The sequence below is a fragment of the Chanodichthys erythropterus genome, chromosome 5, assembly GCF_024489055.1.
Source record: "Chanodichthys erythropterus isolate Z2021 chromosome 5, ASM2448905v1, whole genome shotgun sequence".
NCBI classification, from domain to species: Eukaryota; Metazoa; Chordata; class Actinopteri; order Cypriniformes; family Xenocyprididae; genus Chanodichthys; species Chanodichthys erythropterus.
Window position 1 is genome coordinate 25,795,149 of NC_090225.1, and position 21,788 is coordinate 25,816,936.

Consider the following 21,788-nt stretch of genomic DNA (forward strand, 5'->3'; position numbering starts at 1 on the left):
AAGCAGAAGCTGCTGTTTATCAGCCCCAAACTGTAAGTACATTTTATTGTTTGTAACTTACATGTCTTTTAAACGTAATGTTATAGTTCTGTTGCTGTTTTTAATGCATCTAGGTCGTATACAAAGAGCAACTCGTTTTTGCTAGCCAGTTAGCTAAATTCTAGTGCAACAAACACCAACAAACTTCTATGTTCATAGACAAACAGTTGTTCATGCTATAAATTAAAAGATACCTTTACAAAAATGCGACTACTCAGGCATGTATTTACTACAGGAAAGCTTTAATCAGGATAAAACTGTATATTGAAAGCTAACAAACAGCAGTGACAGCTTATCTAAACACTTTGACACAAATACTAAATGAAATACCATTCATAAACGTCCTTTAAAAGCCATGATTGGAGAGGTTCTACTTTATCCTCTTCATCTGGGTCTGATTCAGCTCAATTTGATACAGCAATATAGGCGCTTTTATTTACTTTCCACCTAAGCGCGTAATAACGGATGGTAAGGGGCGTGGCGTTTCCAGACGCTTCAGCGAATCACGACAGACTGGGCCAGTTACCAACCTGCTGACCAATCTGAGCACATTGCGTATGTCGGAGGGAGTGGCTTCATAGAAGCAGGAAGTCAAACGAGCCGTTCATATGACAGTGGAAACAGAGGTGTAGAATTAAGATAAAATATATGAAAAATACAGCGTTTTCAAAAAAACGAAGCATTAAGACATGTTATACTGTGCCCCAAAAACACAATCAAGCCTAGAAAAAAAACACGTAACCACCCCTTTAAGATTCTGAAGTGTGTATTTGATGGACACTTTACTATCCCATAAGGCCACGAAAGAGGATTTGTGAATGGCGTTGAAGTGACGCAGCTAACGCCGTAGGTCACACGACAATGGCAACCTGGTGGATGTATAACATCTGAAATTCATCGATCTGAATCATGATTCGATACACTGATTCATTTATGCTCCGAATATTCCTGAAGCAATGTTTCGAAATTGGCCATCACTATATAAGTCGTTATTTTGTTTTTTTTGGCGTTATTTTGTTTTTAGTACCTTTATGGATCTTGAGTGAGGAAATGTCATTGCTCCCTATGGAGGCCTCATAGGATTTCCATTGGATTTCAACTAAAATATCTTAATTTGTGTTCCGAAGATGAACGAAGGTTTTACGGGTGTGGAACAGCATGAAGGTAAGTAATAAATGACAGAATTTTCATTTTTGGGTGAACTAACCCTTTAATTACTTGAAAATTGAATCCTAAAAGGCTTTAGGGTGATAATTCATCCTTATCACAATAATTGCAAATGTATTACTTATAGATAATACAATCTGTAGGGTTTTCAATTAACAACCACACGCACAAACTAAACATAAGCTCCTTGGAGAGATGAGAAACAATTAAAAACAAATGATTCACTGAAGCGAATCAGTGAACATATACAGTCACATGGGTTTACAGAAACAATTGGCCAAAAGCAATCAGGGATAGGTTTTCGTGATAAATATTGTTTTTTTGCAAGCTCAATGAAACCAGGATCAAAGATGAAAATGTCATGACCCATTCATTTCGCTAAGAGACAAGAGACTGAATCAATATTCATCCAACTCTTCAGCTTCACTCGTTCACTGCAAAGATTTTGCACGGTCGAACGGGTGCAAATGGATTTACTCTGTATTGAGTCCACGGCTATCTAGCTAAAAAACTGAAAAAAAAGGCTTTCTACTGTAACATCACTAAAATGTGATGCCATTAAAATCAAATCTCATCTCTTCAATTCACAGTTGTGGACCATTTCTGTTAATGATGCCGTTCCTCTCTGACACACACGCCTCCCAGGAGATCAGATAAAGATTCAAGCCTTAACCAAAGAGAGAGATCCAATTCAAGTGTTCAAACAAACTTCCCCTTTAAAATTATTCAGACATTAAGTACACGTTGGTCATGAAAATAAGAATTCTTAAGTAGAGTTTGTATATACCCTATGTATTTATTAATTTATGTTTACTTTACTGGTACATAGGATAGGACAGTAACAGCACCAACTTTTATTTTGCACAAAAAGTTAGCATAAAGGTCTAGGAGTTGGCTAAATCTATAGTCATGGTGCACCAGCCAGCATAATGAGAAATTAGTTATGGTCAAAATTCAGTAAATGGAATAAAAAAGGAAAAAATAATTATAATAATAATAAAACTGAAAAATAATACAGACATGTCTTTCTATTCTATTCTATTCTATTCTATTCTTTAATCGTATACACTGAACAAAATTATAAACGCAACACTTTTGTTTTTGCCCCCATTTTTCATGAGCTGAACTCAAAGATCTAAGACTTTTTCTATGTACACGAAAGGCCTATTTCTCTCAAATATTGTTCACAAATCTGTCTAAATCTGTGTTAATGAGCACTTCCCCTGCCATAGGCTGGACACAATAAAAGGCCACTCTAAAATGTGCAGTTTTATCACACAGCATAATGCCACAGAATAATGTGTAAGCATAATGTGCAGGAATGTCCACCAGAGCTGTTACCCGTGAATTGAATGTTCATTTCTCTACCATAAGCCATCTCCAAAGGCGTTTCAGAGAATTTGGCAGTACATCCAACCGGCCTCACAACCGCAGACCACGTGTAACCACACCAGCCCAGCATCTCCACATCCAGCATCTTCACCTCCAAAATTGTCTGAGACCAGCCACCTGGACAGCTGCTGCAACAATCAGTTTGCATAACCAAAGAATTTCTGCACAAATTGTCAGAAACCGTCTCAGGGAAGCTCATCTACATGCTCGTTGTCCTCATCGGGATCTCGACCTGACTGCAGTTCGTCGTCGTAACCGACTTGATTGGGCAAATGCTCACATTTGATGGCTTTTGGCACTTTGGAGAGGTGTTCTCTTCACAGATGAATCCCGGTTATAACTTTACAGGGCAGCTGGCAGACAGTGTGTATGGCGTTGTGTGGGTGAGTGCTTTGCTGATGTCAAAGTTGTGGATCAAGTGGCGGTGGGGTTATGGTATGGGCAGGCGTATGTTATGGACAGCGAACACAGGTGCATTTTATTGATGGCATTTTGAATCCACAGAGATACCGTGAAGAGATCCTGAGGCCCATTGTTGTGCCCATTCATCCACGACCATCACCTCATGTTGCAGCATGATAATGCACAGCCCCATGTTGCAAGGATCTGTACACAATTCCTGGAAGCTTAAAACATCCCAGTTCTTGCATGGCCAGCATACTCACCGGACATGTCACCCATTGAGCATGTTTGGGATGCTCTGGATCGTGTGAGGTGGATGGATTATCTCGACGAAGGAGAAGTGCTCACTATAGGGCTGTAACGATATGCGATATGAAACCGAAATCGCGATACGCAGGTCCACGAACCTGTATCGCGATGTGAGAAGGCAGAATCGCGACACACCCCTTCCAACTCCCAGAGTTATCCTTCCTGTCCAGATCCAATGCTACCACATTTTAAATTACTATAAGTATTAGGGGTGTAACGATTTATCGTAGATGGTGTGTCTCAATCAGCTCTCTAGTTCAGTAAGTGTTTCGGGCACACATTAAATCTTGCAAGCAGGTTTAAACGTTTCTCATGTCAGTCTCTTGCATGGTCGCGTGAGAAAAGTAGTGGCTTTCTTTTACCGCAGTGCACAGCAACAGCTGTGCTCACAGAAAAGCAAAAGACGCTTGTGATGCTTTGCTTTAAGAAGTTCTGTGGGGCCGTTCACATATTGCGTCTTTTCCGCGTGCAAGTCAGTTATTATTTTCAAATGTAGCCGCGCGGCAGGCGCGCTCATAATGGGATCGACGCGCATGCAATTCTCAACTTCTCAGAATGCCGCAAGCGCACCGCAGGTCGTGTGACAAGAATCAACCGATCAGCTATGGCCTTTCCATAACAAAACATCAAAAGCTCAGCCGAACAGCTGATCATAGCTGTATATGGTGGTTTTTATCTCTTATCTCCATCAATAGATCTCGTAGTAAAACTAATGCAAGGGCTAGAAATCATTTATCCTTTGCAGAAACATCCTGATCCTCTTGGAGGGCTCAGTTCATGGTTGCATAGCAACGACCGACGCCACGGGAGCGCAAGCGCTTTGGAAAGGAGAAGCGGTGCGGCCACGCCTTCCACGCGTTTTTAGACTCGATATGTGAACGGCCCCTATTCATAATTCTAAGTTCATGTTAAATTTAACATTTTTTTTCAGTGACAGACAGCCCTATTCAACTGTTAATTTGAATACAGAAGGTTTTTATTAAAATTTTATATTTATTTATTTTATTGAAATGTGATCTTGTATGTACAACAAGGAAAATTATTGAAATTTGTTAATGTTTTTTTAATAAATCTTGTTTGAATTTCAGTTTCATTTTGTTCAAAATATCGTGATACGTATCGTATCGTGAACTCCGTATGGAGATACGTATCGTATCGTGACCTGAGCGTATCGTTACACCCCTAGCTCACTAACACAGATTTAGACAGATTTGTGAACAATATTTGAGAGAAATAGGTCTTTTGTGTACATAGAAAAAGTCTTAGATCTTTGAGTTCAGCTCATGAAAAATGGGGGCAAAAACAAAAGTGTTGCGTTTATAATTTTGTTCAGTTTATTTCCTGGAGGAATTAAAAGCTAAAAATAAATAGGTCGTTTAATCCATAATTGGAGTGAGAGAAAAGCAAAGATGGATACAAATCACCAAATATGCTTGCAAAAAACAATTTTACCTCATCCAAATTGGGCTTAAAAGTGATATGGTTCCACTTCATTAGCTTCTTTCCTATGGAGACAGTTGGTCATGATGCTGGTTTTCACCAAACTTCACTCATCTGATGTACAGCACAACATGATATAAACACTGGCAAGCCCATTACATCTAATGTTTGTGTGCTGTTAAACGTGTGTGTGCCGTCTACCTGTGGGCTCTGATGGGTTTTCAGATCACATGGGGCCAAAGAACATTATCTTCCAGTTTTCCACAGGGAGAAAGAAAATCTCCAGGCAGCTTTAGTATCACAAACAGAGCCTAAAATACACAGTTCACCTTCACCACCACAAAAACACCTTAACTCTCTGAAAAAGCATCTATTTACCCTTTAGAGAGTGTTTTTCCATCTCTAAGAATAAAGTAATCAAACTTTCTGACACCAGGGTGAGATTGCTGAATGAAATTATAGTTCTCTCTCACATTAAACTGGGATCAAGTACTTTAACATCAAAAAACACATCAGTGATTCTCATTCTGATTCCATAATGATCCATTATGAAGGGAAGAAAAGAACAGTCAACACTGTTTTACTGCTATTGTATTCACTACCCTCATCGGCCTATTGTGAAATCATTTCAAAATCACACCAAACAAATTCAAAAAAACGAAACCTAGGAATAAACATAAACCTGAAGAAAGCTGAAGAAAGAAAACAAGCTACCAACAACATGCATTGTCGCTTATTATGGTCAGTTAGGATGATAAACTCTTGTAGTTTTGTAGTGTCATTCCTGGTTAGGATGTCGTGTTACAGTGGAATGATTTACAACTCTGTACCAAATCATTTAACAAGCCGGTTCAACAGAATGATTTGTTTGCAAATTGGACGCCATCATCCAAGGCAAAGAAAGACTGCAGGCAACCAGAGATGAGCCAGATATATGCGCCAGACCTCTTGCCCCTTGAAAAAGGGATCCTCGCTCTAGGCTCAGGGAGGTCTGGCAGCTGGGATACACACTAAACACACACTCTGTTGCCATAACATTATAAACAATGCTGCTTAGTTTGTTGCTGTTATGTTGCATCATAAGCTGATTCATAAGGAACTGTGCTAAAATCATTTTCTGATTTCAGCAACTGTGGTTAGACAATATCAATTATATAGTACATTATAAATACAAAGAGATCATTTGAATAAAAAAAGAAGAGAAAAACAATAAGTCAATAACCAGGTGTTCTGCCTGGCAACAGAGTGTGCATGAAGGTTTGCCAGCTGGTGCTGATTTGTAAAATTCTATTGAGGACACAAGCTACAACAGTCTGCTTTCCACAATTCTTTGTTCATTTGGATATACAATAGAGAAATCATTGATCCATGTATAATTTATATATATATACACACACACACACACACACACACACACTGCCCTCCAAAAGTTTGGAAACGCCCTAGAAAAGTGGGGTTTTAGACAATATTGGCATGAATCCTTTTTAATTCGTGATAATTTTGCACTGATAAGGGACAACACAAACTATGAAAACATATTTTATTACATAAACAGTTTATACATAGAAAAAAAAAAAAATTAGATTCATCAAAACATCCACCAATAACAGCTATCTGAACTAAACTGGGTTCTAATTGGTTCACTGTATTCTAAACTTAATTGGCAATCAATTGTTGAAGCTTTAAGGTGCGCTGACCCAAAAAACTTTTACAAACCTGGGCCAAGTTTAAACCAGTAACCAGGCATCACAGCTGGCAAAGGGGCATGTGTGACTTTGACCTGTATATATTGCCATTACTATGTAATCAAAATCAAAATATTATTATTACTGGTCTTCGATGAAAAAGGTCAAGTTACTATAATGTATTTGCACCAAAAAATGATAAGGATTTAATGCTGATATCGTCCAAAACTTTTGGAGGGCAGTGTATATATTATATTATATTATATTATATTATGTTATATTATATTATGTTATATTATGTTATATTATATTTAGTGCTGGGCAACGATTAAATATTTTAATCGCGATTAATCACATGATTTTTTTCTGATTAATCATGATTAATCGCAGCATGTGCAAAATTCAATAATGAAATCAAGAGTAGTGTATTGCGTAATTTTATTCTTTCAAAGTACTGCTGTATGAACAAAAGTGCAATAGAGAATATGAACCGACGTCACACCTCGTTGCATGCCGGGGTGGCGCCGCCATTTTGACAGGATCGCCCTCTATTACTCGTACTGAAATTAATACGGATTCTTGCTTACCTTTTGTTTTGTTTCTGCCATTAAGTGGAACGTTAACATTTTTAATGGTATCGTTTGCAGGGAATAGAAGCTATTTTATCGCATCGCATGATCATTTTATTTATTTTTATTTTTTTCACTGAAGGTTTGTAGAATTTCGTTTACAGTGTTGATTGTTTACCGTGTCGCACGCTGGACGCTCACCGCTGCTTCAGCCATCGTATGAATATCATCGTATGAATATCCAAATAAATCACTGAGAAAAGTCGATTCATTTATTTGTTGGAAACGTTTTAATGATGCTTAAACGAGCATATTGAGTAGGCCTACTTGTCATTGTAATTCCCCTTTTCCATGATCACAGATGAGGAGAATAAGAGATTATGGGTCAAATTCAGCGGACAGACGGACACGAACACACTGTATTTTTTATATTTATTTTAACAAATGACAACCATACTAAGCAATTTCCTACCTTTATAAAACCGTTATGAAGAAAATTTATAAAATGCTTGCATTTTAAGTGATACTGAAAGTTTATATTTTGGTGTCATCCGTTTTTCTGCATGTGCTTTATTTGTAAATAGAATTTGGTATCTTTAATATCAGTCTAAGTGCATTAAGCGTTTTCTTTAGATGACATGAGAGGAAACCGTTTAAGATATAAACGTGCTGCATTCATATTTTGGGCTCATTTGCGTATCTCCACACAGTATGCTTTAATAAACATGTAACGTACAGAATTGTTGGTCACATGAAGCGTTTGTTAAGCATTTGAATGTCCCCGTCAAGTTCTGCTCATTCACGAGCGCAGTGAGAGTCAGACTCGCAAAGGTAATGTTAATTATTAAACCAAACGAAATCAAAACGTTCAAAAACACTTAGCAATGTGATTCTTTTATTGAGTGATAAGCAGTGGGTACCTTTTTCCATTTTTCTGTCCGCACCAGATATTTTCTTTTTCGCGCTGTAGCTCTCTTAGGCACACAACAAGTGCTTTCATTGGTTGAGACGCGTGATGACGCTCATCCCAAGCAGCCAGTAGCCTACTGATAAACATCCCACCCCTCCTGTGACCCATGCTTTGCGTTGTATTCGGTTGTAGTCTATCTATGTGTATTCAAACGCAGTGAGCAAAGGACTTTCAAAATAAAAAGTACGTTAACGCGCGATAAACTAATTGTCGGCGTTGATTAATTAATGCGTTAACGCGATAAAAACGCGTTAACTTGCCCAGCCCTAATTATATTATATTATATTATATTATATTATATTATATATTATATTATATTATATTATATTATATTATATATTATATTATATTATATTATATTATATTATATTATATTATATTATATTATATTATATTATATTATATTATATTATATTATATTATATTATATATTATATTATATTATATATATATATATATATATATATATATATACACATACATACTGGTTTGAAGCTGGGATGAAACCAAAGTAACAAATCTTTTCTCCCATACATCTGAGTGAAACAAAATATCTGAAAAGGAAAACAAATGTAGGGAGGGGACCTGATCAATACACCAATTGTTGATTGGATGGAGGGAGACCTTAACTCAGTCGATTTTAAGAAAGGGATGGGTTTTAGGTGGACTAAATGATTGGAAAGGTCTGGCACATGTCACAGGAGAGAAGTCTGTTATTTTACTGGAATATAAACATATGACATTCTGATATGCATGGATGAATCATTCATAACAAGATAGATAAAATGCATTAAGAAAACAGAGAGGAAGAATTTCCATTTCATGCTGACTTCAACACAGTAGCAGTTCTTTTTTAGTTGACTATGGTCAAAACTAATGACCTGTGGTTCAGTGATCGAGTCAGATGGTAAATCACTAACAGCTCCAACTGATTCAATCAGTGAGTAAGCCATCAAACAGGAGTTTGAGATTGAGTCATTGACAGATTCATTAAAAAGAACAGGTTCATAGGAGTCATTTGTTTTGGAATTGTTCTACACTGCTTGCGCTTCATTCACTGAAAAAAAAAAAACCCTAAATCATCAGTCATTCGCTCCTAAATTTAACACTGCTAGCAGGAAACACAGCTAGAGTATTCTAGTACAGTGTTTCAGCATGCAAACGATGAACGCAAATGTTGAAAAAAACATTAACAGAAGCAAATGTCATGAATATCACTCACTTCCAATATTTTAAATGAGATTAAAGTCCTTGATGCCCAGTCCTACTGTACAGACACAGTGACAGACAGAATGTGATGCATCTCTTTACACACTCCCACACTCCAAACGTCCTCCTCTAGTGTATCACACATTATTTAAGCACTACGTCTCTGAGGAATTCAGGGCATCTTTAAACAACACTTTCTCCATGTGACATGTCTCAGACTAATCTAATTGAAGCAGATGCAGAAAATACCACAAGGAATTGGATTGTCTGTGTTCTCATTTCGCTCTGCTGTGGTAACTTGATTTTCTCGGTTCTACAGAATGCTGTTCTTTAAGACAGGAAAGGTTAGACAGTAGGGTTGAGAGGGCTGTGAGGCCGAAAAAACACCATGTCTCTGAATCTGCTATCAGGAGGGCCACCGGAAGAGCAGTGTTTCTAAAATGGGGCTTTACCCTTAACTGGAGCTTTTCAACTTCTGGGTCCTGCTAACTGCTAGAAAATCTAAAAGTTGACACCAGGGACGTGCACAGACATTTTGGGGGGCAGGGGCTCAAGTGGAAAAAAGGGCACTTCTCATAATTATTTATTTACAAAATAAGGAACCCTTAAATATATTGACAACTTTGACTTCCCTTACACTCTCCACAGATTTCTACAAAATAATCATTTCACACAAAGACCGTCTTTAGTATTCACGAGAGTTTATCTCAAGAGCAGAAAACAGCAACTATTTTGAAGTAGCTATATATTTAGAATAAATGACTGAACTGAGGAGAGGGACATAGTTTCACTATTATGTACTGTTTATTTTGCACAAATCAATAAATTGTTTTAATTCTTTTGGTTATTTGAATACTTCTTTCATGTAGTGGACAATTTTAAGATTTTGGTCTATTTTTGCTTTAATGTCTTCTTTTACTCTAATGGGAAGAACTTAACCCTAACCCATTTAGATGGTGTTTGTTTTAAGCCTACTATCATCCGTCTGTTTGCATCTGTAGATTTATTCTAAATTAACCAAAATAAGCTAATCTGCATATTTAAACACATCAAGAGTTTTTTTCCCCTGAAATGTTATAAATACATTATATATTATAACAAATGCCTGCAGAGGGCGCCAAAAGGGTGCTGATTTTTGTTGTTACACTGCACAGCACAGCACGATCAAATCCATGATTAAAGCCAACCACCATAATTAAAAATATATTATTATTTAAATTATAATATTCGGCCATTATATTAATAATATTTTTTTGATAGAAATACTACAGCCACTGTAATTTCTTCAACAAGAATATATGGTCATCAAACATGCAAAGACAGAGCAAGGGTTTAAACTTTTATTGATGTTTTATCCTGTGTAAGCATAGATTTAAGAATAGCATTATGTAATGCTGTATTATGGTTTTTAAATAGCTTTAATAAATCGTGCATCCTTAGAAAACTGTCTAATAATGCTGTTCATGGATGCTCCTCTTCTGGTATTGACAGCCCTACAGGTATCTTTACCATGGTTCAAAACGCAATGCATAGCACATTAAAATAATTGAAATTATAATATGACATAAATTTCGTTAGTATCAAATCAGGCAGATGTGTTTATGGTGGTCAAACTATTAATGCAGCGTTAATGCAGCGTGTATAAATAACCCTTAAATAGCCAAAACGTTCAGGTTTGTGAAAATAGGCTAGCCTACCTGAAAGAAATGCACGGGATGGATCCATCTAGGGCTTTTTTCTTTTTCGCTTCTAATCACCAGACAGCAGTTGTATTTTCCCGGGAATAGTTGTCACAAGTTTTCAGCCAGCAGCAAACATGAGGTGGGGCGGGGCGCGCGCGGGAATGAATGCTGTGTCGAGGAGGGAGGGCATCTGAACTCGACAAAGCCGACCTGATATATAGTATTTTTTTATTTGCTTTATTCAGTAAACATATTTGTTTGACAGGGAAGCTGTACATAAACAGGAATATATATTCATTTATTTAAAAAAAAAACACCCCAGAAAAAAGGGCACTTTCTCTCGAGGAAGAAAAAGGGCAGGTGCTCAAGCCCCTTTTTTGTCTATGTGTGCACGTGCCTGGTTGACACTACAAAACACATATGTGATAGACAGAAGAACAGTCAGTTCAATATGTAGGCCCTATGATTTCTGTGATATGCAGAATCACAGAATCCAGTTCTAAAAATGGAATTTACTATATAATGTGAAATGGAATGTCACAATTTGTGAAAATTTGGATGAAAATTAAAAGTAGCACTGTACATTTTATCAAATAACAAACTGGACAAGCATCTGTGAATATTAAACTGCTGTTTAAATATACATGTCTCTGGGTCAGTGATTGGTGTGTAAATGTTTCGAATAGTGTTAATTTTGCTAACGAAAACCATGATGAAAAATGTTCTCTGACAACCTTTTTTCCGTGACGACATCATGAAATTCTGACTATATCAACAATAAATATTTTTGACATAAAAATTACACATAATAGATTAATTTAATACATTTTATAGGATTGCCAAATAATAGAAAGACTTATTATTTGTATTTTTATTTTAATTCTTTACTACAGAACCCCTAAAGGGGTATAAAAAATATACAGACTTTAGTGAGAAACTTTGTTCATGTGCACAGGACTTTTGCACGCTCACATGTTACAATTTCCGGTTTGTACTGTAACTTCCGTTGAGAGTCGCTGCCTTCTTACTACGAAGAATCAAGAGCATGGTTGCGCATGAATTAATACAGATCTATTTCCTCAAAATTTGGCTTTTGTTAGGGCAGTACCTTTAATATCAAGGCCTTATGTCCACTTTAACGCATCCTTTGTGGCAGCTGAGAAAACGCGCCATGAAATGATGGTGCAATATGACTGCATGCATTGTCCTATTTTCCAAGCTCAAGGGTTCATAAAAAAAAAAAAAAAAAAAAAAGACTGGTACAGTAAAAAGTGTTCAAAATTTGGATTTGGTTAGGGCAGTATATTTATATTGTCCCAAATAAAATGTTAACGGCCATTTTAAAAATATTGACAGTAAAATGTGCTAAAAATTCAAATTCGTGGATTTAAAACTTTAATCATTACAGGTTATGAAAGAAATTTATAATTTCTTTATTCAGTTCTAACAGCGCTTATTGCGAACATAGACATAGAGGACTTTAGGAAGCATCACATTATATAAAAGTGACAAACGAATAAGTAGCTGGATTCAGCCTAGTACTTGAACTGCTCTAACAAAATCCACATTTAGAGCACTTTTTACTGTACCTTTTTTTTTTTTTTATGAACAACTGAACTTAGCATCTATGTCGATGCACACTGACCCGCCTATTGTGCCACCAGCCCATTTCGAGGCACGGTTTCTCAGCCACCACAGAGATAAATTCATTAGGGACATAAGTGGACATAAGGCCTTGAAATATGAACGAAATCCAAATTGTTTGCACTTTTTACTGAAATTTGGCACATAGGAAAATGCGCACAGCCGTATTGCACCATCAGCCCATTTCGTGGTGAGGTTTCTCAGCCGCCACAGAGAATGTGTTGAAGTGGACATAAGGCCTTGATATTAGAAGTTCTGCTCTGACAAAAGGTAGATCTCTAATTCATGTGCATCCATGCTCTTGTTTTCTTCATAGTAAGATGGCAGTGACACACAAAGGAAATAGGTTATAGTATAAATAAACCTGAAACTACAATGAGCGAGCACGCAAAAAATCCTGTGAAACTTTCCACGTGCACATTGGATGAGAAACTAGTGAGCACGCAATAGTTGATTCTGAAGGGCCATTGTCCTGCAGAGTTTAGGTCCAACCCTAATTAAACACACCTGAAGCTAATCAAGGTCTTTAGGATTACTAAAGCAAAGCCACTGGAAGGCAAGCCTGCAACCTTTAGCCAAAAAAGCGTAACGGCTAATGCTAACACTCCGCCCCAGCGGTATGCAGGGAAGGAGACCAGAGGCTGTTTTTTTGAATGGATGCCAATGGATGAGAGGCTTCACTATGCTGATTAAACAGCTTTTGTGGGGAAATAGCTAATCATTTAATTAATCGACAGCCTGTTTGCTAATCTTCAGCATGTTTTGCACCAAACAATACTTTCGTTACACGATAGGCTGAGAGATGAGCACGTGATTTAGTTAGCCGTTACGATTTCTCCAATGGTAAGAGATACAGACCCTCTCATCTCCCTATAATATACAATCTCTGAATAAAGTTACAGGCAGGTGAGTGTATTTTTCAGGTTTCGAGCTAAACTCTGCAGGACAACGGCCCTCCAGGATCAACGTTCCCCACCCTTGCTTTAGGGGCTCCATACATACCTGATTGGAAGTTGGTTTTAAGCACCAGTCTCACTAAATTGTCAGGGTTATGTTTAAAATAAGAAACAAAGAATGTGATGCCACACAAACAACTCTTAATTTGCCCAGGAAGTTGGCAAAAGGTCTAAATCCATAACAAAAGGAGAAGAGGAAATTCAGCTTTAGTTGGGGTGCAGTTTGCTGAAGGTCAGAATAAATGAGAAGCATTGTGAAAAAGCAATATACCACAATTCCTATCTGAATGAGATTAGATTCCTCAGAGGACACCAAAATTACATTCGATAATTTGATTCTGAAAGTTATGGGAGGACAACACAGATGTCTGAGATTAGAATCAAGACACGTCAATGAAAAATATTTACATTTACATTTATGCACTTGGCAGATGCTTTTATCCAAAGTGACTTTCGTTGCATTTAAGGTATGCATTTTATCTTGCCATGCTTTCCCTGGGAACTTCATCTCCAGAGCTGCTCTGACAGTCAGAGTCACACAATATTGCACATTTTTTCATCCATTTTTTAATACATTTAATTGAAACTGTAAACTTCTGTTGTGAGTTATAAAAGGAATTGTTCTAGGTTCATTTGATCATATTAACTGATCTGACAATAAACTAGTACCGTCTAAATCTGGAGAACACAGACAATAAGGAAATGACTCTGATACAGGCAGTAGTGACACTGTGAGCAAGTCTATCAGAGTTGGCATGGCACATAAAGGGATCTTATTAAATGGTGTTTCTGATAGGACGACTCTCTGGACTGCAGCACTGCAGCACGTCTGCTCATGGCATACACTTCTGAAGAATGACAGGATAATTCAGTCCAAGCGAGAGTTGCTATTCTCTTATTAGGCAGAGTGTCTGCATGCACGTTTATGAACGATAACAATCGAGTGTTGAAAAACTGGCTTCTGCCATAGAGGAAATTGTGGAAGACCATTGCAGATGTGGCTGAAGAGAGCAGTGGTCCCTCTAAGCTGCAAGTGTGTGCAGCTGCACATTTCTGATATTGCTTCCCCACAGACAGGAAAAAAAAGCACAAAAACAAAATGGAATGTGTGAATGACTTGAATCAGAGTGAAATGAATGGATGGCGATTTGACTACAGTCCATATGCATGTCCACTGATTTTCAATAAGAAACTAAAACTGTAGTATATATTTCAAAATCTCTCAGGAAAGACTGCATCCTAGAACAATAGAGAGATTTCACACTCACGAGATTGATGGATATTGTTTTTAATAACCAATTTTATATATATATATGATTTTAACAGATTATTTATGTTTGCGTCAAAAAACGTCTCGAAGATTCCGACAATTCCCTGCGTTACACTTCACATTTGATGTATTTTTGTTGAAACAACTCTGTTTCTTCCTAGTTTTTCTTAGTTTTTGTCTAATCAGTTATGTACATTAGGGTTAAATGTTACATCTAATGTTGTTAAATTAATGTTTGCTGCATTTTTAAAATTTCATTTGTGTTACCATGATGGTGTTTAGTGTTTGTGTGAATGACACTGTGTGCACCTTCTATATATTAGTGTTGTTCCTTCTCAGCTTGTGATGAACTTGGATTAATCATGTGACTCTCATCACCACTGTGTTTGGTGGTTGTAGGTAGAAAACAGATATTAGTACTTCAATAGGTTGGTAAATTAACATATCAGTTAATGAAATGTGTTTTTACCGTAAATTTAATGTTTTGTTTTTTTTGCAGTGTGTAAAATTAACAGTTATGAACCATAACTATTACAATATAAACCTTTAAATTATACAGTTTTGAACTGCAAAATAGACCGTAAAGTGTTGTCCCGTAAAACCTAAAACGTTGCTACCATATTTTTTACGGTAAAAGTTCTGGCAACCACAGTTGCCGTTTTTTTTTTTTTTTTTTCTCTTAATGCAGCACAACAGCTATTCCTCCATCTTTTCTGGCTGTATCAGTTAACCAATCCGGCACCACTCTCAAAGTGACATGTTGTTTGTTGTGGTAATTCCCAATCTGTTTGTGCCTGTGCATGTGAGAGAAAGATAAATCACAGCCGTAGGAGAATAATGCTGAGTACAGCTCTCTCTCACTCTCTGAGAGATAACCTGTCAGTGGAGGAAGAGAGCTGCAGCTCAGGGCAATCGATGCAGCGTCTGACCCTCAATACAGCAATGCAGGGAGAGACAGAGAGAGAGACAGCGAGAGAGACAGACAGAGACGTCGAGTGAGACATGCAGCCTTGAAGAGATTTATTAATTAGGTTATACAATGTACCAGAACATAAATTTAGTCAAAATATTGCCTAATCTTTTGATATTGTTTAATAGGGAAATACACTGTGGAACAACCAAGTTCATACATTTGTACAAGCTCATTAAACAATTTTTGCATAATACAGACTGGGAAAATAACTCAATGACAGCTATCATTTGAATAAACCTCTGAGCCTATCATCTACTCAAGTATATGAACGCAGACCCTCTAGCCATGCAAACTCTATTTCATGCATCATTGTTCTGAAACATCCTAGCACAAACGTGTTGCATTCTCAGTACTGCAGCAAGGGGTTGTTCTTCAACCGCCTGTTCTCTTTTAGGTCAACTACTCTCAGAACAACAATGTAAAGAAAATCTTATGGAGCTCAAGTTAAAGTAAAGGTGCCATGTGTAATTTACTCAAAAAATAATGATTATTTGCAACAATGTTTCCTCCATCTGCTATTGGTCAGATATACTCTTCAAAAGAAAGGTTCCTTATTTGCATCAGTGGTTGCATTAAGAACCTTTAATATCAAAGGAAACTTTCCAATGCACAGATTCTTTATCATGGAAAAATCTTTTTCAGATTATTAAAAACCTTTTGGATTCCCGCCTCAATCTCACGCCCTTGGATAAGCTGCAACCATGCGACTGGTTTCAACTATTCTGCTGATATAACTGAGGCCATGTGGGCGGGGAAACATACTATTAACCAATTTCATAGCCTATAATGCTTTACCTCCTCACCATCCAATCAAATCTCAATCACCAAAACCTAACCCAACTTTACAATATTTCCTCCAGTATATGTTACACAGTGTTGTAACCAGATGCAGCACACAATAAAATGTATCTTTTCTATGTTAATCAGAGTTTGTGCGAGAGAGGATTCTATTTTTGGGATGTTTCTATTTCTGCAGCATCACAGCTGACAGCTCAGATACCAGTTGTGATTTGTATGATATTACAATGGTTTCATTTGAGTTTATATATCACTGTGCATGACTTTAATAGACAATGAAAGCAACAATGGAGATCTTTTAAGATCTTGAAAATAACTTTCAAACTGTGAACTGTGTAGATAAATAAGTACATCAGTTTGATTATGTACTTATCGATTTCTTTGTATGTATGTAAAATGCACTGCCGTTTCGCAATTCACTTGCAATTTGTGATTGATTTTGTGTTGTAGCTGTGACACACCATGTGTGGATAGACAAACTGCTTATTTTTATACCGTCTATTGTATACAGTGGTATATAAATAAAAGTTACATGACTGGAGTGTCAAATTGCAGACTTCATGCAAACTTCAACACCACTATGATCAGATGCTTGCTTAACTGCTGTTCTCACCACTGTCATTTTTGTTGTGTGTTCATTTTGTTATTGAAAGGAAAGCACACAGCACATATGAATGTTCGGTTCCAAAACACGATAAACGGCATTTAAAAAAAAATAAAATAAATTTGTTTCCGCCAAAATCAGTATTGTATCTGGTCGGTACTGAAAAGTCATTAATTTTGCGCAAAATGCGATATCTGTCGTGTTATTCTGTCATGTTTTCTCCCTTTCTTTCCAAAACGTGACAAACGCCAGTCTCCCTTCTCTGCAGAATGCGATATAACCATTCAACCAATCACAGCGCACCATTCCACGCACAGTAAACCATAATGGCAGCGCTCTGAATACACCTGGCATCCTAGTTTTCCTTATCTACTTTGTACTTTGTGATCAACAAAAACAGAAAAAATTATCATTTTGACGGCATTGATGAACCTGTGGTGGTTTCTGCGGTGAGGAAGAAATGTAAGTCATCGAAATATAATCATTTATGCGAGGAGATTAAGAAGATGTGGCACTCGAGTCAGGAGGAGGAAAAATGCCGGCTGTCACGGTCCCCAAAACTGAATCATGAACAGTTTTTAAAAGCCGTTTTTAATACCAATGTACTCGGCAAATGTGTTTTTATTTTAACCGTGCGGTGGAGCCAGATACTCTTTAATCGGTAATTACAAACAGACACATAATTAATTTATAACTTTAAAGGTGCCCTAGAACATTTTTTTTTCACAAGATGTAATATAAGACTAAGGTGTCCCCTGAATGTGTCTGTGAACTCCAAATACCCCATAGATTTTTTTTAATTAATTTTTAACTGCCTATTTTGGGGCATCATTAAATATGCACCGATTCAGGCTGCGGCCCCTTTAAATCCTCGCGCTCCTTGCCCCCGAGCTCTCGACTATAATACAGTGCATAAACAAAGTTCACACAGTTAATATAACCCTGAAATGGAACTTTACAAAATGTTCGTCATGCATGCTGCATACATGCTTCGGGTCATGTGAGTATTGTATTTATTTGGATGTTCACATTTGATTCTGAATGAGTTTGAGGCTGTGCTCTGTGGCTAAAGCTAACATTACACACTGTTAGAGAGATTTATAAAGAATGAAGATGTGTTTATGCATTATACAGTCTGCAAGTGTTTAATAATGAAAATAGCGACGGCTCTTGACTCCGTGAATACAGTAATAAACGATGGTAACTTTAACCACATTTAACAGTACATTCAGCTGTGCTGCTCCAGATGTTACTGCCTGCCCTTGTGTAATGCCTTGATCATGGGCTGGCATATGCAAATATTGGGGGCGTACATATTAATGATCCCGACTGTTACGTAACAGTCGGTGTTATGTTGAGATTCGCCTGTTCTTTGGAGGTCTTTTAATCAAATGAGACTTATATAAGAAGGAGGAAACAATGGAGTTTGAGACTCACTGTATGTCATTTCCATGTACTGAACTCTTGTTATTTAAATATGCCAAGGTAAATTCAATTTTTAATTCTAGGGCACCTTTAAGAAGATGACTCGTTGAATTAATTCTGGGAGCGACAACTGAATGTATTTTTTAGTCAAATGCCTGTATATAAGGTTAGTATTGACAAAGTTCAGAGGCTGTCATATATGTGAATCAACTTACTTTGTTGTGTATTTTCAATATGACTTTTATATTGATGGATTAATTGCATTATGCATTATGCATTAGCATTAATTTCAAAACGTGTCATGGATTTATTGAATTTTGGGGAAAAAAATAATCAGTTTTTATAAAAAACCTTTGAAAATCAAAATCTAGATTTGAATTTTTAATATTTTTATAACCAAAAGATGCTATGTGAAACAGAAAATAGTGGTTTTCATCTTGCCACTTTCTTAGTATAGAAAACACATTTTTACTCAAATTAATCAAAATGGATTTATAGCATTTTGGAAGCAAACTCATATTCATATTCATTTAAACATCACTCTCAGCAGCGTCAGAATGTTCACCAGCAGGTCCGCTGCTCAGGTATTTCAGACTTCTTTTTATCCCAGAGCGAAGAACGAAAAAGAAATTCGCAGTGAGTATATCAGGGCCTTTATACTGTCTCCAATATCCTGTTTCACTTGGAAATACATCAGATTACAGAACTAAAATGGGTTTCACTGACTTTAAAGAGGTTTAAACCAGGCATGCCACTGGACCTAATACTTTTTCATACATGCTCTTTTCTTTCTATAAAAACATGCACTCTGCAGCAGTAAGGACACAGCTTGAGAGAAAAAGGTGAAAGGAGAGAGAGAAAAAGTCTTGGCACTCTCTCTCTCTCTACTATCCTAAAGAGGTTGATAATGCGATATAATCTATTCCTTCATCAAATCCCTCGGGTAAGAAAGAGAACGCCTCCATTTCACACGCAACACTTGGAAAAAAGTGTGACCTTTAGAAAAGTCCCATTTTCAATTTCAAAAATCAAAACACACACACACACACACACACACACAGAATCATCCTAATGCACCAACAAGAAGCATGGCGAGCACTCACACAACAAATATTCTCCTCTGATCATACATTTTTCATGTCACAGACACTGGCAGGAAGAAGATATGCATCCCTATTTGAAATATGTGAACACTTTCCCTTACAGGGATGTTTTAATATCATGTGTACGCCTCACTGGTTTTGCAAACCAAACTAGTGTTGAAGAAAAAGCCAATTCTAATGTTTCTCCAGGCAGATTTAACTGAATTGATCTCCTGTCAAAGGGAATTACAATGAATAAAAACCAGGATGAAATGATCATGCTAAAGAATGCTACTACAGGAGACATCAATTCGATTATGCTGGGATTGCTCTTCACCAGCATGGCAAAATAAAACCTCTGGGAATCATTAAGTCAGAATCATCATTCATTAGAGATAAACACTCAAACCTATTTTTTATATATATATTTTTTTTATTAACAAAGTCAACATGAGACAGCATGCACCGTCCATCAACCACAGTTTCACAAAATCCTGTGAGAAAATATGCATGCATGTGAAGACACAGCCTTTCAAAGCCTTGTAACACATTCACATGATGAAATTTGTGTCACGCACACTGTATGCACATCCTTATGTACACATAAAAACCAAAGTATACTTTGGGCTTTTTCCAACCACACTCAGCTCACATGAGCCTTGAATTTTACACACAAGGTGTTGTAACCTCTCCGGTCCTAATCGCCCCGCTTCTGCGTCTCTAGCATGGGAGGCGGACACACTATCAAAGATGCTAAAGACCACAGTGTCTAGCTTCAGCCTCTAGTGTGCCTCTTGAGATCAGGGGAGTGAGGTTTACACGGACAGCTCTTACTAGCAGGATTCCGTTACACTCACCGCCCTAAACCTCACTCCCATGCGGTTCACGGCACCAATGTAACCCGTCCGTCCCACGCTCTGTGCGGGCATCTCTGGCATGGGAAGGGGGCATAATAACAAGGACACTAAAGACCGGAGTCTCTAGTATCAGCGCTAGCGCCTCTTGAGCTTCCACTAGCTGGCCTCCATTACAGTGTCAACACTAGCTAGGGTCGTTGTTTGTGAGGTGTCGTAGTGTGTTCGCACACACTATCAAAATGGAGAATCCTTTAAAAGATTGTGTGTCAAATAAATAAATTGATGAAAGACCTTCTTTTTTGTTTTAGAGTAATGTTGTGCCCTGATAGATTGAGCAAAATAAGTCCGGAAAGTGCAGTAAGAATGTAAATGGGGTCAATTATGCTTTCATGTCTGTGGACTGCATCTATGTCATGCTGTTTATTACCATAGGTAAAAATTGTAGTCATTCTTTTCTGTCCTTCATAAATGTTGTTCGTAAAAACAACCTGGAAATAATTAATAATAAAAGTATATTTATTTAAATGTATAAAAAAAAATTAAATAAATGTTTCAAATATACAACGACTGCATGAGAAGATCAGAAAGGGAAATGAACGGAAAGGATGTGACGCAACTATCATGCAACATGATGCAATTAGTCTTTACTGAGCTGAGCTCCCTAGCACCCATAGAATTACGCATAACCAACTGCTCCTCCACAAGGAATAAGAAAGTTTTACCTCAAAAATAGTTAACCTTCATATTAAGTTTATAGTAGTTAAGACTGTAATAGCTTCAACAAAAATAAAAATTTATAAATTTTGGCTGGAGCAAGAAACAGGAAATATCACTCTCTGGGGAAACATTCACAAATGGTGCACTTGATATGGATTTCCAGCCAGATGGTGAATTCAAGTTCACTGGTGCAGGCTGGCATTCAACAGTATATATGATGTTACATTACATATTTAGAGACTGAGAGGGCTTATGATCAGCATTTGGGACAGGGCTTAAAAACATTTCTCAAGCGCTGCAATGCACAGTAGCTCAGACTGTGAATAAATAATGTGTGAAACACTCACCTGGGCTGTCAGAGTGGCACTGGGGTGGCAGAAGACAGCAGACCTGGCACCTGTTCTCAGACCGTGTGCTCTCCTGACAGTCTGGTGACTTGCAAGGGAAATGGACAGCGCCTCCTGCAGGAAAGGAGGAAATATAGAATATCAATCTCTGAAAATGTGACATTCAAGAACATAAAATAATGTGCCCTTGAAGTGGAAATAAACACATGAATGACAATGCAAAGCTGTAATGTAAACTTGAAATTCTATAT

At 37.2% G+C, this 21,788-nt stretch overlaps 1 protein-coding gene across 1 annotated transcript in view; it reads right to left on the reverse strand.

Annotated features, from left to right (window-relative positions):
• mcu (mitochondrial calcium uniporter) overlaps positions 1-21,788 on the reverse strand; it is a 115,923-nt gene that overhangs the window by 47,431 nt on the left and 46,704 nt on the right. The window contains exon 2 of the mRNA XM_067386719.1: positions 21,538-21,651. Coding sequence (XP_067242820.1) covers positions 21,538-21,651 — 114 coding nt within the window. The remainder of the gene's footprint in view (positions 1-21,537; positions 21,652-21,788) is intronic.